We start from the raw sequence: 14312 nt of genomic DNA, 5'->3' as shown, positions 1-14312 counted from the left end.
CCACGGTGATTGTTTGCGTATCACTAGACAAACCAGACATTTTGTAACTTTTTATACAATTCTCAGGATTCAAAACATCTACAGCATTGTTGTGTTTCTCAATTTTCATACTTCGGTAGGATCATGGCAAGTGATCAAGGCGATTACTTAATACTCCCTTCGTTCCTAAATACAAGTCTTTCTAAAGATTTCAAATGAACTACCACATACAGATGTATATATGCATATTTTAAAGTGTAATACACTCATTTTACTTCCTATGTAATCACTTGTTGAAATATTTAGAAAGACAAATATTTAGGAATAGAGGGAGTAGAAACTCTTCAAGCTCGAGTATATGTGTCAAACACCTACATTCATCTCCTAGTGATATGTTTTCCTACTCGCATTCTTGTTCCACGGTTTATTTGGATGATATAGAAATTTATATCATGTTTCATGTATTTGCATTTATTTCAGATGGTCTAACCAGGCCTGTATTATGAGACGTGATATTCAGCTTCTCGGACACGATAGCATTATTAGATAGATGATTGTAATTTCAAGGTAAAGCAAGGGCCAGAGATAATTAATAGAATTAGTGCTAAACATTGGATTGACTACAACTACAGAATGATTAAACTCCTTTCGAAGACTAATACTACAATGCAGTAGTTTTGGGAGTGCTAGTTTTCAAAATAAAAATAAGTACCTAAATGCATATGCACGGGGACTAGCAATAAATACAAGTCACGGTGCACCGCAAGATAGAGTAGCGATGTTTATTTCTGCTTTGCGGGTGACACAAATCAATGGCTGTCATCTACAGCACGGGCCACGGTATGACAAATCAAGGGCTCCAATACTAAACGATACAACTTCTTTCTCTAACACACGTCCTCTGTATCAGCATGACAGTTGCGCCACATTCAAAACAAATCGACTTCAAGAACTTAACAATCACCTGTTAGTTGCAGGAATTAGAAGAAAAATTGCAGGGCGGTTATAATTTGCAAATGTAGCATGCTTACACTTACAAGGCAACGTTTGTATACCTTATCCATACTCCCTCCGTCCAAAAATACTTGTCATAGAAATGGATACAAATAGATGTATCTAGAACTAAAATACATCTATATACATCCATTCCTCGGACAAGTATTTCCGGGCGAAGGGAGTACTTATTAGTTCTTCAAAGCAACCGATTCATTTACTAAGCCCCCGCAAAAAAAAACATTTACTAAAATAATTGCCAATTCACAGTAATTTAATATCATTAAACTATTACTGGCAATTGTTAGCTCTTTCAAGGACCAGTGACATTGCATTTGCTAGTCCAATAACTCTTGGATGAAGGCTTCCCAAAATTCTTGGATGATGGCCAGTTAATGACAAGGCCATGTAATTCTACGAGCAAAACTGAATGCCAGTTAACATTCTAAAGGTCTGTCCTAGACAAGCCAAACGGCTGGTACACATGGAAGAGATCAGTACATCAAGAGACAGGAAAGTTGTTTAAGGCGGTGGAATCATTTTATCTTTAAAGCATTTCCGTGTACTCAGGCAATTTGGTTAGTCTAAGACACAGCCACGAATGAGAACTTATCTTGCTCACAAAATTTCAAAGAGTTACAGTTAAGTACGAGTAGTTAGCAGACTGTTCACTAGAACAAACTGGATAAGCCATAATCAAAGAGCTGTGGAACCAGACAATTCTTTCTTACGAAAATGCCCGACAGTCCTTTACCTCACTTCTCCATACTTTGAAGAATAGAGATGGTTGTGCTGTGGAAGGCAGTGACCTCACTCGAGTACTAACCATTTTTCTGAAATTCCAATTGAATTTAAATGTTTGACCTGTTCAATCAAGAGCTCGTCTGCACTGTAAATACAAAATAATTGTTGCTCAAAGCTAGTTTATTGGTAGGTAATATGGCAGTTCCTTCTGACACTAAAAAAGGCAAGAATTCATAAAATGATGACTTGTTAATGCATGTTTGCCAACTGAAGTTATGGTTCAGTGGTATTTTCAGCACATATGGTCAATGATATTTTCAGCACAAACACAAAGTTTAAATAATTGTACTCCGGGAATTGATGCAAGAAGCAGTGAGCTTACTAACAACTGACAATAATAAGCCCTTGCATCTATCGTTGACATGTGTGTGCTTGACCTCAAGTTTGTTAACTTGAATGAAATTTTGTTAAAGGCGTAATTTGTGATCGATGTGTCAAAAGCATGCAACTATGTGAAAAAATCTTGCATGTCTGGTTCTACAGATTTTATCCATGTTATTATCACTAATATCTTTCCAAACAAGCATGGGCAGTTCTCTTGAGACAAAAGGTACACCTGCAATGGACAGAGTTAATGGCTAACTGGAAGTCAAAATTCCATGGCAGACATGAAGTCATGAAAAAAAAAACTATTAACGAAGGTGCAAGAATGGAAAATTAGAGTGATGCAAATTGGAAAATGGAGACAAAACATAACCACGAATTCATCAGCACCATAAAATATTCAACAATCTGACAGCAGAAGAATTTCCAGTCATTATTACAGGCATAAACAGCGAAGTACAAGCATGCCAAATCTGAGAGTTGTATATATCACAATACTTATTCTGTTTAAATGCATATGATGAACAAACAACACAGCTTGAACACTAGATTATCCTATCACAAGTCAAAACTATTATCAAGATGGTACACATGGTTCATTTACTTCAGGTCATGCGGAAATGAAATTCGGACGCCTGATAAAATCTTAGAAAGAATAGGCTGATCAGTACCAAGAAATTGTATGGTATACAAATGCAGGGAGACACAAAACATTCTTTTATGAAATATAATCAAAATCTGGCACTAGAACTGAATGACAAAATGATGTAATTGGCAGAAACTAGTACGATTTGCTATTTCAAAACTGGAAACAGTCAGCAGTCAGCAGTCAGCGGTATCAAGAGATAACTGTTGAACTAGGGTATCATAAAGTTATAGTAACAAATATTCTTGGTCACCCGCAAAAAAAAACTATTTTTGGTGGCCACTAATGAAGGATGTAAATCAGGATTATCCAGTTTGAAGATATCAAAATATTTTTAGAACCAAGCATTTAAAGTACCCACCATAATACAACAAATAAAAACGAGAAGCATGTACAAAAAGGGCTAGGAATGAGCAACAACTGGAGATAATAATAAGATATAGAGCCATAGTTTCACTCACCAGGTAGGCATAGTCCAACTTGGTGGGACATTATATGAGGTTAGACGGCTGACACATGATAGTAGATATAACAAAGATAAAAATCTTGGTGGTGCCATGAAGTAATTTCAGAATTGGAATGGATTGCACAGTTTAGAGAAGATATATGATCTTCCAATAAATACAAGTGCAGATCTCTGTATCAAACTATGAAGATGACAAATATTTGAGCTTTGCTTCCAAGAACGATTTTCTTGCCACTTGAACCACCTGTGGCACAAGCACAAACATCCAGAAAGGAGAAAGCTACTCATTGTTTCAGCCTGGTTGTCCAAAACAAAGTTCTAAGATTTCTCACATTTCTGTTAGTTAACCTTTCTCATCTTAGTACACTAAGTACAACAGTGATACATTTGATGCTATACGGTATTAGAAACCTGTACCACAGACCGAATGACCGGAAGTGGGTGGGCCTCAGTATTAAATACATACTTGTCCAGTGGAAGAATATTACTTTCACCAAACAGCAAATACAGGTACTTCAATGTTTCCCCCAGGAAGAAGGTTTCCATTTTGTCTCTCCTAGGTGGAGGTAGGCTTGTGACATCATCCAGTGAAGTATAACCACCAGAATCAACTTTTGTATACTTCTCAAAGGCCTGAAAAATTTGCCAACCCCACTCCCTATACCTGTGCACAAAACAGCTTTTTTTTATAACAGTAATAGTAAACAACAGCTAGCATGATGCAACACAAAAGTAGGCAGCCTGAAGGTTATACAATATCCCAAAATCTTACTTTGGATCCTCTGTGATTCTATGCAAAACAAATAGGGATTCCACAGTCTCTGGGCGTAAAAGGTTGTGACGATCAAGAGGCTTGATTATGATGTCACTAATATATTCAGAACTTTTGTTCCCACCATCAGGTCCACCTTCAGGATTACCCTGCAACATCCAGACCCAAATAAGATGTTAAAATATAAGAAAAATAAAATGTTATGTGGATAGCTCAAGAGTATGTCAAGATACTCCATAGCTCAGTGAATTGCTTACCTCAATGTGAAAATAAGCAATTTCAGGAGCAAGTCCAGTAGAAGTCACAAAGTACATCTCAACACAAGTTTTAGCCAGATCTTCAGCAAGCTGAAGATTTTCTATGTCTTCCTTAGTTAGAAGATTACTTTCAAGAGCCTTTTTCTTAGTGATACCCTTTGTTGCACCCAGAGCAAGGGTGCCAGGAAGAAAACAAACCTACAGAATGAAGACATGACATTAATTCTCAAGGAAAACTAGTGTGCATCAAAATTAGGGTCAAAAAGGTTATTCAGGAAAAGAAGTATTACAAAATGAGGAGGTTCTCATTAGAGAGAAAAAGTGGTAGATGCATGATGAGTCGCATACCAGGTGATCCATTTTAGGGCTAAAAGCACCATTTCGTCCACTGGGAAGCTCCCCAACAAAAACTAGCCCATTTGGAGTAGTTTTCCGAACAAGAAGATGCCTGACCCCTTTCATTGCTTCCGTATACATTTCAAATAGATACTTCAAGCTAGTGTTACGATAATTTTCTTGCTGAATCCAAACTTTTAATAGGTACTCATAGTAACTGTCACCACGCGACCCTAGTCGAATATTCTCTCCGCTAAACTGTCCAGAGTAGGGACTGCATACAAGAAGGCAAGAATGAGAACATAGCCATTTCTTCTACAATTTAATGCTTCTGATGATAGGAAAATGCAATATAATATGATGACAGGTAAAGTTTACATAGTCGCGCAAGATACATAAGGGTTGAAGCCATACATACTTAATATAAATAGGCACCAAACCCTCCACTGTTGGGAGTGTTCGCATATGCTCTAACACCTTCATTGTCTCTGAGTCATACTTTGGATCTCCTGATATTCTGCTAAGGTAACTGAACTCCAGTTGCAATGTTGTAGCCTCAGAGGTACTGCTTAAGCCATCAGGGGATGCATGTGCAGAACGATCACGAAGAACAACATCACTAAAAGGTATAGCCGATGGACTTGATGTAAAAGCTAACAATAATCTGTCTGCTAAATCCTTTGAGACTGCCAGAAGACGATCTGGATTAGTCTTGTTAGGTGTTACTGCTATCCCAGAATCACCTCCTCCTGCTTGGTCTCCACCACTCAAATGATATGCACTAAGAAGCCCTCCCAAGACACGGATAGTGGTTTCAAATAAGTTGACCTGCCCTTTCTCGCTGATCTTTTTCATTAGGTTGTCTTCAATCCATTTTGATGCTTCAGACACAATATCGTCAGCACCCATTATTATTGCAGTGTCTAAAGAATCCACAACAGTAGCACCTAGACCTCCTAATCCGTCTACACCTCTGCGGCTCAAAGGCATAAGCTCATCATGACCCATCGCATAATTTCGGTAGCCAGACCATGCATGTTCGAATGCTTCTTTAACTTTCTTCTGCCTGGATGTCCATTCAGATGAAGTGGGGTGGTGAAGTGTTGAACTGTTCTTATATATTTCATTTGGAGGAAGACGTGGAGGTAGCCTTGGTGGCTTTCTCCAGAATGTACGGATAGTGGGAGAATCTTTACTGGCATGTCTACTCTCTACTTCTTTGTCATGGAGCTCACCAGATACAAAACCCTTCGAACTTTTGTGCGCAAGCAAGTATATTAAGCCAGAAACCATTAGAAGACTCAAGAATTTCCCAAGGGTGAATTTTCCAAATTGGTATTTGCTGCTCTTAGAAATAAGAGCCTGGGTAACCATCTACACATGAGAAATAAAAAACCTTAGAGGAAAGAACTAATTAGCACATAACAACAATACATACATATTCTAGTGCTAAAAAACGTCTTACATTATGGGACGGATGGAGTACATGGCAAGGAAAGAAACTGATGTGAATTCGGATAAATATGCTCCCTCATAAGAAAGGACAGACACAAGTAACTATAATATACTAAAAACACAATACATTTTTTTGAGATAAAGCATAGCTTTATTAAAACTTAACGGTGCTTGGGCAGGTCGCCCGCGACACAATCGGCCACATGGGCTGGTGCATCAGACCCCCATTCCACACAGTGGTTCAGGTGATACAAACAGCCAAATTTGAATAACTCATGCACAACAGTGTTTGCACTTCTACGACAGACGGAAACTACTCCCTCCGTCCCATAATATAAGACACTTTTTAACACTACACTAGTGTTAAAAAACGTCTTACATTATGGGACGGAGGGAGTACATGTTTAGACTAGAGAATCCCGCAAAAAACAAAAATATATGGCCACTGAATTGTAGGGCCCCTTGTTATTAGTGGATCACAAACCGATGAATCATCATAGATGTGCCTAAACAAATCACAGCCATGGTCATCATAACTATACCTACACCAGTCACGACCATTATAGTTACTTAATTCTACCAAAATTGATGGAAAAGGCGCTAGCCATTGAGATCCACTACATGTAAGTGCCAAGGAAATGAAAATCACATATAGTCCAAGGCAACGTATTCCACCATATGTAATCACCAAGAAAAAGAAGTACACCTAGGTAAAGTCCACCAAGATAATGTTTCTCGTGTTAGTCAAGTCACCAAAAAACATCATAGATACATATGTACCCATCCAACATGGGAACATGCCCGACTCAAAATAAAAAACCAAAATTAGACATCTTATCTCCTTTCTCAAATGTGACCAGAGACATCTATGGCAATGTTCCTCTGTTAACTAACTGCCTTCGATTGGAGCAATAAAAGTAAGGGCTAAGTCGAAAAGGGCAACTAATTATACCGTGAGCTCAATATAAACAACCATGTGACAGGCTAGAAATCTTTAATCTTAAATCCAATTCCATGTACTCTGCACGTAGCAACCTACCAAAGATTTTCCTAGTCATCCCAGATAGACTTATGTAACATGTCGAGATGTTAGAACATAATCGACTCAAGATAGTTAACTAGTTTAAGAATGTCTTATTTTCTTTATCAAATGTACCTATGAGTGTCTACGGGAATATTCAAGAAAATTTAGAGAGAGAAAACACGAGCCTTTAAAAAAAGCAACGTTGCAAAAAGCACTAGGTGTAAATTCCTAGTTTTGCCTCTACCTAGCGCCTATCTCGCCTAAGCGCACGCCTAGCACGATTAAGTGCAAGGCGTTCTGCTGTAGCCTAGTGCCTAGGCACACTTAAAGTGCACACCTGTGTGCACTTTTTTAACCATGCAAAAAGGTTTTTAAAAAATACTAGAATTTTGAAAATAACAAATAGAAAAAAGTCTTCAGTAATATCACCGAATTCCATAATTTTCTACGAATTTATAGTAACTTACTGGAATATTTTTCTTGTTCCCTGAACTTCTCTACTTCTATAGATAAAGTGACCCAGCTACAACCTAAAAACAATTGGTTGTCCATGTACCTGTCCCGGCATCCCAGATCGACTTCCGCACCATATCGTGATGTTGGAACATAATTGACACAAGAACCAAGATAGTTAACCTGGATGTCTTATCTCCTTTATCAAATGTGCCTAGGGGGACTACAGGAATATTGCAGGAAATTTATAAATCAAGGACATTCAGGAAAATATATTGAAAAATGCAGGGATTTTAAACATTAAAAATAGAGAGGACGTTTTTACTAACTTTACGGAATTCCATGGTTGTCCTTGTCCAGAAAGTTTAAGTAACTATACTGCATATTTTTGTTTTTGCTTAAACTTCCTACTTCTATAGATATGATGATCTTGGTTAATTTCATGCAGTAACGTAATATTACATACAACCAGCCTGCCAAAATCGAACACAAAAGAGAGAAAGCCTTTACTGACTTTATCGAACTCCATAGTTTTCCATATAGTTTTAGAAACTATACTGGAATGTTTTTGTTTTTCCTTAAATTCCTACCTCTAGAGGTATCGTGATCTTGGCTAATTCCATGCGGTAACATGACATATAACCAGCCTCCAACTCAATTTCAGACCGGCGAACAATTATGCATAGTTCAAGTACAAACTAAAATACAAACGAGTCAAACAATAATGAACAACTAAAGATGTTTCCGCTTTGATTCAATTGACTGGCAATCTAGTGATGGTAAAGCACAACAGTTTCCATGCCTGTCGATGCCGTGTGATTCTTTTAGGGTGACAAAACCAATGGAGATGATTAGGGCAATATATACCAACAATGTGAACTTTGCTGCACAATCATTTATCACAACAAATCTACCACTTCATTCATTTTATTTAGCAGCCTCAGACAGATCACTAAGCCAAAATAAGCACCTAAGACCCGAAGCTACAGAGATCCAAACGTACGATCCGTTCCAGCACCTCTACGGGAAGTAGGTAAACCCACAGATCCGAGGTCACGAACCCCTCAGAACCAACAAGATTTCCGGGTTCTCAGCTCCTCGAATAAACATACACCGATCGAATCACTTAAAAGCGAGTCTAATCGCCGCAGCGCACCGATTCCAGAACATCGCAGTGACTGCCGCAGAGACCAGGTCTCTTGCCGGCCAATACTGCGAAAGGAAATAGGGCTCTGGATCACAAGCACCTTGAGGCGAGATCGTTGGCGGAACTTGGCGTTGTTGTATGCGCCGCCATCCACATCTCGCATCGAGTAGGGGAGGGGGGCCGAGCCGCCGCTCATCCGCGCGGATGAGAGGGCTGAAGAGGTGGCTCGGTGTTATCTCCGCCGCGCGCAAGATCCGGGTGGAAGGAAGAGGGTGGGAGGGGGAGGGAAGCGGCCGCGGGACAGGCGGCACGGGTACTCGCGCAGTTGTTTCTTGTCTTTCCTGTTTTCCACTGCTCACTTCGTTTCTGTTTTCTTATTTTTGTTAGAGCAATTTGATAAAATGACACGCTTTTTTTAAGACTTTGATTTGATTCAGTAGCACACATTTCTTTTCTTTGATTAATTTTTTTTGCCAGAAAATTTCGTTCTATTCATCTTTAGTCATGGCAGTACAACAAACACTAGAAATAATAAAAAATTACATCCATATTCATAAACCGCCTAGCAACGACTATAAGCACTGAAGCGAGCCGAAGGCACGCCACCGTCATCCTCTATTCCTCGCCGGAGCCGAACAAAACTTGTTGTAGTAAACAGTCGGGAAGTCGTCATGCTAAGGCCCCATAGGACTAGCACAGTAGAACAACGCCCGTCGTCGATGAGGAGTAGCGTAGATCGAAAATATCCAACCTGAAGACACATCAACGTAGATGGACTACGATCAAATCTGAGCAAATCCACCAAGGACAGATCCATCGGAGACACACCTTCACACGTCCATCGGACGGGACTAGGCGGGGAGAACCTTATTCCATCTTTAGAGAGTCGTCGTCGTTGTCGTCTCGTCTTCCTGAGCAGCACACAAAACCTAACAAAACTCGAAGGAACATCTAGAAACAGATCCCTCCCGCCGACAAGGGTCGGGATCCACCGCGTCGTCATGGCTCTAAGGCCACCGGAAACCAGGCGGACCGGCGGCTGCAGGAGGCAGAGGAACCCTAGACTTTTCTTAGGGGAGCGGGCTTTTCTTTTCTTTGATTAATTGACACACTTTTGACCGATACCTAGATAAAATGACACAAAGTGAACTTTTTCTTGCTTTTCCAGGTCTAGGCCCGCACGTTAGGTTTTTTAGGATGATTTTTTCCCTCCGGTCATTTCACCTGGTTACCTATTCGATAGGATCAATCAAAGTTGGGTTAAAGGAAACGACCAAACAAGACAAGATGGGGTAGAGGGAGGCGATGAAGAGCGCGACCACCTCATCGGCTTCATCCCACCATGTGCCGCTCATCCCCTTGTTGTTGCCTCGCCATGCTTCCTCCATGCGGTGAATATAATCCTGACGATACTATAGGGGTATGTGTGTAGAGGCAATCGTATCTATCGAACTGTATGGATGGGAGTACGCACAAGGGTTTATACAGGTTCTGGCTCTCTTCGGTGGAGATAATACCCTACACATGTGGTGCTCTTTGCTCTTGGCGTAGGTTACAACATGAGAGAGTCCAACCCTCAGCCAGTGTCCTCCTCATGGCTTATGTAGAGAGCGTTAGGAGGGGTGTCATAACGGGTAGTGGTGGAAAAAGCAAATAATCACAAGTAGCAGTGACAGGGCATATCTCTGTTCCACTACTAGGGAAAATCCTAGCCGTAGCGCGGGTTGGAGGCATAGTAGTGGTGAGGGAAGCACGCTACTGATACGGCGCTACAGCTAATGTTCAGTAATAGCGTGGGTCGGGGCGCACTACTCTGCATAGCAGTAGCGTGTTTTCCCGTCAGATACTACTACTACACCTTTCTAGCAGCAGCGTCTTTTTCCACCAAGCACTGCTACTACACCTCCCTAGCAGTAGCGTCTGGTGGGCTACCGGTGCTACTGATAAAGTTTGCTATTTTTTTCTTCTGCGTATTGTCGCTATATTTGTACTGGTTTATATTAGTCTCGTCATATGATTTGATGATCATGATGAGTTATTATTTAAGTGGGTCAGAGTGACATGGATTAGATTCAAATTCAAGTGGATGCAACATTAGTATGATCAAGTTTGGATTAGTAGTACTTTCGATCTGCACCATGTGTTGCTTTCACTTGAATCTAATCCATGTTTATTTCACCCACTGATATATATAATAACTGATCATGCTCATAATGATATAACAAGTAAGCATCATCATCATTAATAATAACTCATCATTGTTATCATAATAACAAGTCATACTCACCATCATCATAGTCATCGAACAACTTCTACTCATTATCATAATAACAAGTCATACTCGTCATCATCGTAGTCATCTAACCAACCCTACTTAATTGTCATTAACACATGATCATGAGTATTAGCTAGAACCTACTACCCTCTCTAAGATAAAATAGTATAAAACAAGATAGTCCCTGACTCTCCATTATGGAGAATGAAGATTATCCTGTCTTCAGTTTTTGCGCTTCCCACAATGTTGCTTCCAAGTAGCTCCCTCTGATTCTTCATACATTTATTTCATTCTTTGATTGTCATGTCTTCAACGGTTTGAAAATCTTGTATGAACAGCGGTGAAGCCTAGGCAGACTTGACCGTAAGCTAATAACATCAAGGCGACCTTTTAGAAACATCAGATGAGGAACACAATCCTTTAGCATCTTTTGTTGAAAAACATAATAATAACGTCGTAGTTAAAAATGTAATCTAGCTTTAGAAGAATGTATGCAAAAGATGCATGGATGTCGTAATAGTAAAAAATCCTACCATGCCATCTCCATGGATGTTACCGTAGTTCAACACGTGAATTAGTGGCACGTATTGACCATAATGTGCAGGAGTTTCATAATTGATATTGTAATTCTCAACATCAATAATAAATGAGATAAGATGATCTTTCTCCTTATAAGTTAATTCAGAGTCATCAGTGTAGTAGGTTTTGTCTACTATCTTCCGTACATTTTTTGAAGAATGAAAATAAGCTGTCAATGGAAATAAGCTGTCAACTATTTCGAAATAAACAATATAAATTACTTAATAAATATGTTTGAGAAACTCACGTAGAGGTAGAAGTGGAGGCGTATCAACAAGGACCCAAATGTCGAGAATCTCTTTGTCGATATTATCTTCATCAACATTATCTTTGTCGAGGTCATCTTCAGGATCACCAAGATCGAAGGTGACATGCATACCCTCCTGAAAACCATACGCCTTGCACGGTGCTTCCCAATTGGAGCAACCAAAATGGGATACGCTCTCCGCATTGTACAACTTTACGGCAAAAGCATAACCATGATGGATCCTGTGGTGAACTATCTTTGTCTTCATATTCTCATGATCTTCAAAATTCAGCTTCTCCAAGACATAGCATCTTGCATGGCATGGGATAAGCTAGTCGAATTGTAAAAGATGGAAATTACACGTTGAAGAAGCAGAAATCATGCTTAATTACAAAAAAAGACTTGTTGTCGCTGCGTAGCGTCTCAACATCGAAGATCTCGTCGAGCTTAATACTAAAGCGCGGACCGTCTACCAGGTGAGGCCTGTCGCACCGATCCCGGTCGTCGCCGCAGTAGTCACACTCCGAGATCTTATAGTCGTTGTCAGACATTTACTATGTTCATAATTCAAAGATTAAACTTCTAAAATTCAATATATGAACTACAAAAACTAAATTAGATCATTATTATTCATCACGGGTTGACTATCAATCTGTCGAGTATTTTCTTGAAAACTCTCAGCTCACGTGGTGTATATATTCGACCGCGATGATGGTCGCTCCTCCCTTCGTCCCCGAGTGCATTACACCAAAATGTATAACACACGGGAACGAAGGAGAAGCGACCCCCATGACAACAGTCGGGATTCTTCCTCTCTGACATTTGCGACCGTCGGTGATGGTAGCTACTCCTGTCAATCAAAGTGCATTGATAACCCACAAGTATAGGGGATCGTAATAGTTTTTTAGGGTAGAGTATTCAACCCAAATTTATTGATTCTACATAAGGGGAGCCAAAGAATATTTGCAAGTATTAGCAGTTGAGTTGTCAATTCAACGACACTTGAAGATTAATTATCTACAGCAAAGTGATTAGTAGCAAAGTAATATGATAGTTTTGATAGTAGTAGCAATAGCAATAGTAATAGTACAATGATAGCAATGGTTTTGTAGCAAGTGTAACGGTAACAGCAGTAGTAGTAACTTAGCAAGAACAATATAAGAGAAATTAGTAGGCATTGGATCGGTGAATTCGTTGGATGATATTCATCATATAACAATCATAACCTAGGGCGATATGACACTAGATCTAGTTCATAAATATAATGTAAGCATGTATTCCGTAAATAGTCATATGTGCTCATGAAAAGAACTTGCATGACATCTTTTGTCCTACCCTCCCGTGGCAGCAGGGTCCATATGGAAACTAAGGGATATTAAGGCCTCCTTTTAATAGAGAACCGGAACAAAGCATTAGCACATAGTGAATACATGAACTCCTCAAACTATGATCATCACCTGAAAGTATCCTGACTTCTGTCACTCCAGGGTTTACGGATCATAACACGTAATAGGTGACTATAACTTGCAAGATCGGATCTAGAACATAGATATAATAGTGACAACATAAACGGTTCAGATCTGAAATCATGGCCCCCGGGCCCAAAGTGACAAGCATTAAGCATGGCAAAGTCATAGCAACATTAATCTCGGAACATAATTGATACTAGGGATCAAGCCCGAACAAAACTAAGTCGATTACATGATGAATCTCATCCAACTCCTCACCGACCAACGAGCCTACGAAGGAATTATTCACTCCCAATGGGGAGCATCATGGAATTGGCGATGGAGATGGGTTGGTGATGACGAAGATCGAAGATCCCCCTCTCCGGAGCCCCAAACGGACTCCAGATCTGGCCTCCCAATGAAGAACAGGAGGCGGCGGCTCCGTCTCGTGAAATGCGATAATTCTTTCTCCTCGATTTTTTCTCCAAAAATAGGATTTTATAGAGTTGGAATTAGGGTCTGCGAGGCCACAGGTGGGCACAACCCACCTGAGCATGCCAGGAGGGGGGCGCTCTGGTGGGTTGTGCTCACCCAGCCCCCCTGTAGCGCCCCGAGACCGATGTGCCACGTGTCTTCCTGTTATTCGCCGTTGTTGCGTTGTCATTGCTTGCGTGTCATGCATTGCATCATGTCATCATGCCATCATCTCATAAATCTTTTGTAACTCAACTAAATAAATCGCTTGGATCTTCGGTCCATTTAAATCGAGGGAATTCACATGGTGATTCTCTTTATAACATATCCTCCTAATATTTAGGGAGCTATTATAAATATTCCATCAATTTGGATTTACCGCAAACACACTTGCAAAATATCCCAATGCCTTTGTCCCATGCATCATCTCCTTTTCTTTTCCTTCTAGTTCTTTCTTCTGCAAGTGCCACTTTCCCCTTCTCAATTAATGTTCATTCTTTTCCTATAAATTCTCGACCATGCCTTCAACCTCTCTATCAAATTTCATCATATTTGGAATTGTTTTGGTTAGGGTTTAAAATGGTTCAAGTTTGAATTGAATTCAAACTTGAATTATTTTTACTTCCTTTAAAA

General features: G+C 39.9%; 1 protein-coding gene across 2 annotated transcripts; it reads right to left on the bottom strand.

The window, feature by feature from the left end:
* Positions 1 to 3338: 3338 nt before the first annotated feature.
* On the bottom strand, positions 3339 to 9002 carry LOC125551972 (mannosyl-oligosaccharide 1,2-alpha-mannosidase MNS3). Of its 2 annotated transcripts, XM_048715407.1 has the most exons (7): positions 8757 to 9001; positions 7613 to 7732; positions 4996 to 5951; positions 4590 to 4851; positions 4242 to 4439; positions 3985 to 4133; positions 3339 to 3876 (listed from the first exon to the last, which is right to left on the bottom strand). In XM_048715407.1, exons 2-7 carry the CDS (start codon positions 7622 to 7624, stop codon positions 3606 to 3608), a joined length of 1848 nt encoding a protein of 615 aa, XP_048571364.1. In that variant the 5' UTR covers positions 7625 to 7732; positions 8757 to 9001; the 3' UTR covers positions 3339 to 3605. The 2 variants fall into 2 exon arrangements, with proteins under 2 accessions (XP_048571364.1, XP_048571357.1); XM_048715400.1 differs by lacking the exon at positions 7613 to 7732 and having other exon boundaries at positions 8757 to 9002.
* Positions 9003 to 14312: the final 5310 nt, after the last annotated feature.

The sequence above is a fragment of the Triticum urartu genome, chromosome 1 (assembly GCF_003073215.2).
Source record: "Triticum urartu cultivar G1812 chromosome 1, Tu2.1, whole genome shotgun sequence".
In the NCBI taxonomy this organism is placed as follows: Eukaryota; Viridiplantae; Streptophyta; class Magnoliopsida; order Poales; family Poaceae; genus Triticum; species Triticum urartu.
This window is presented reverse-complemented; position numbering and strand designations above follow the sequence as displayed.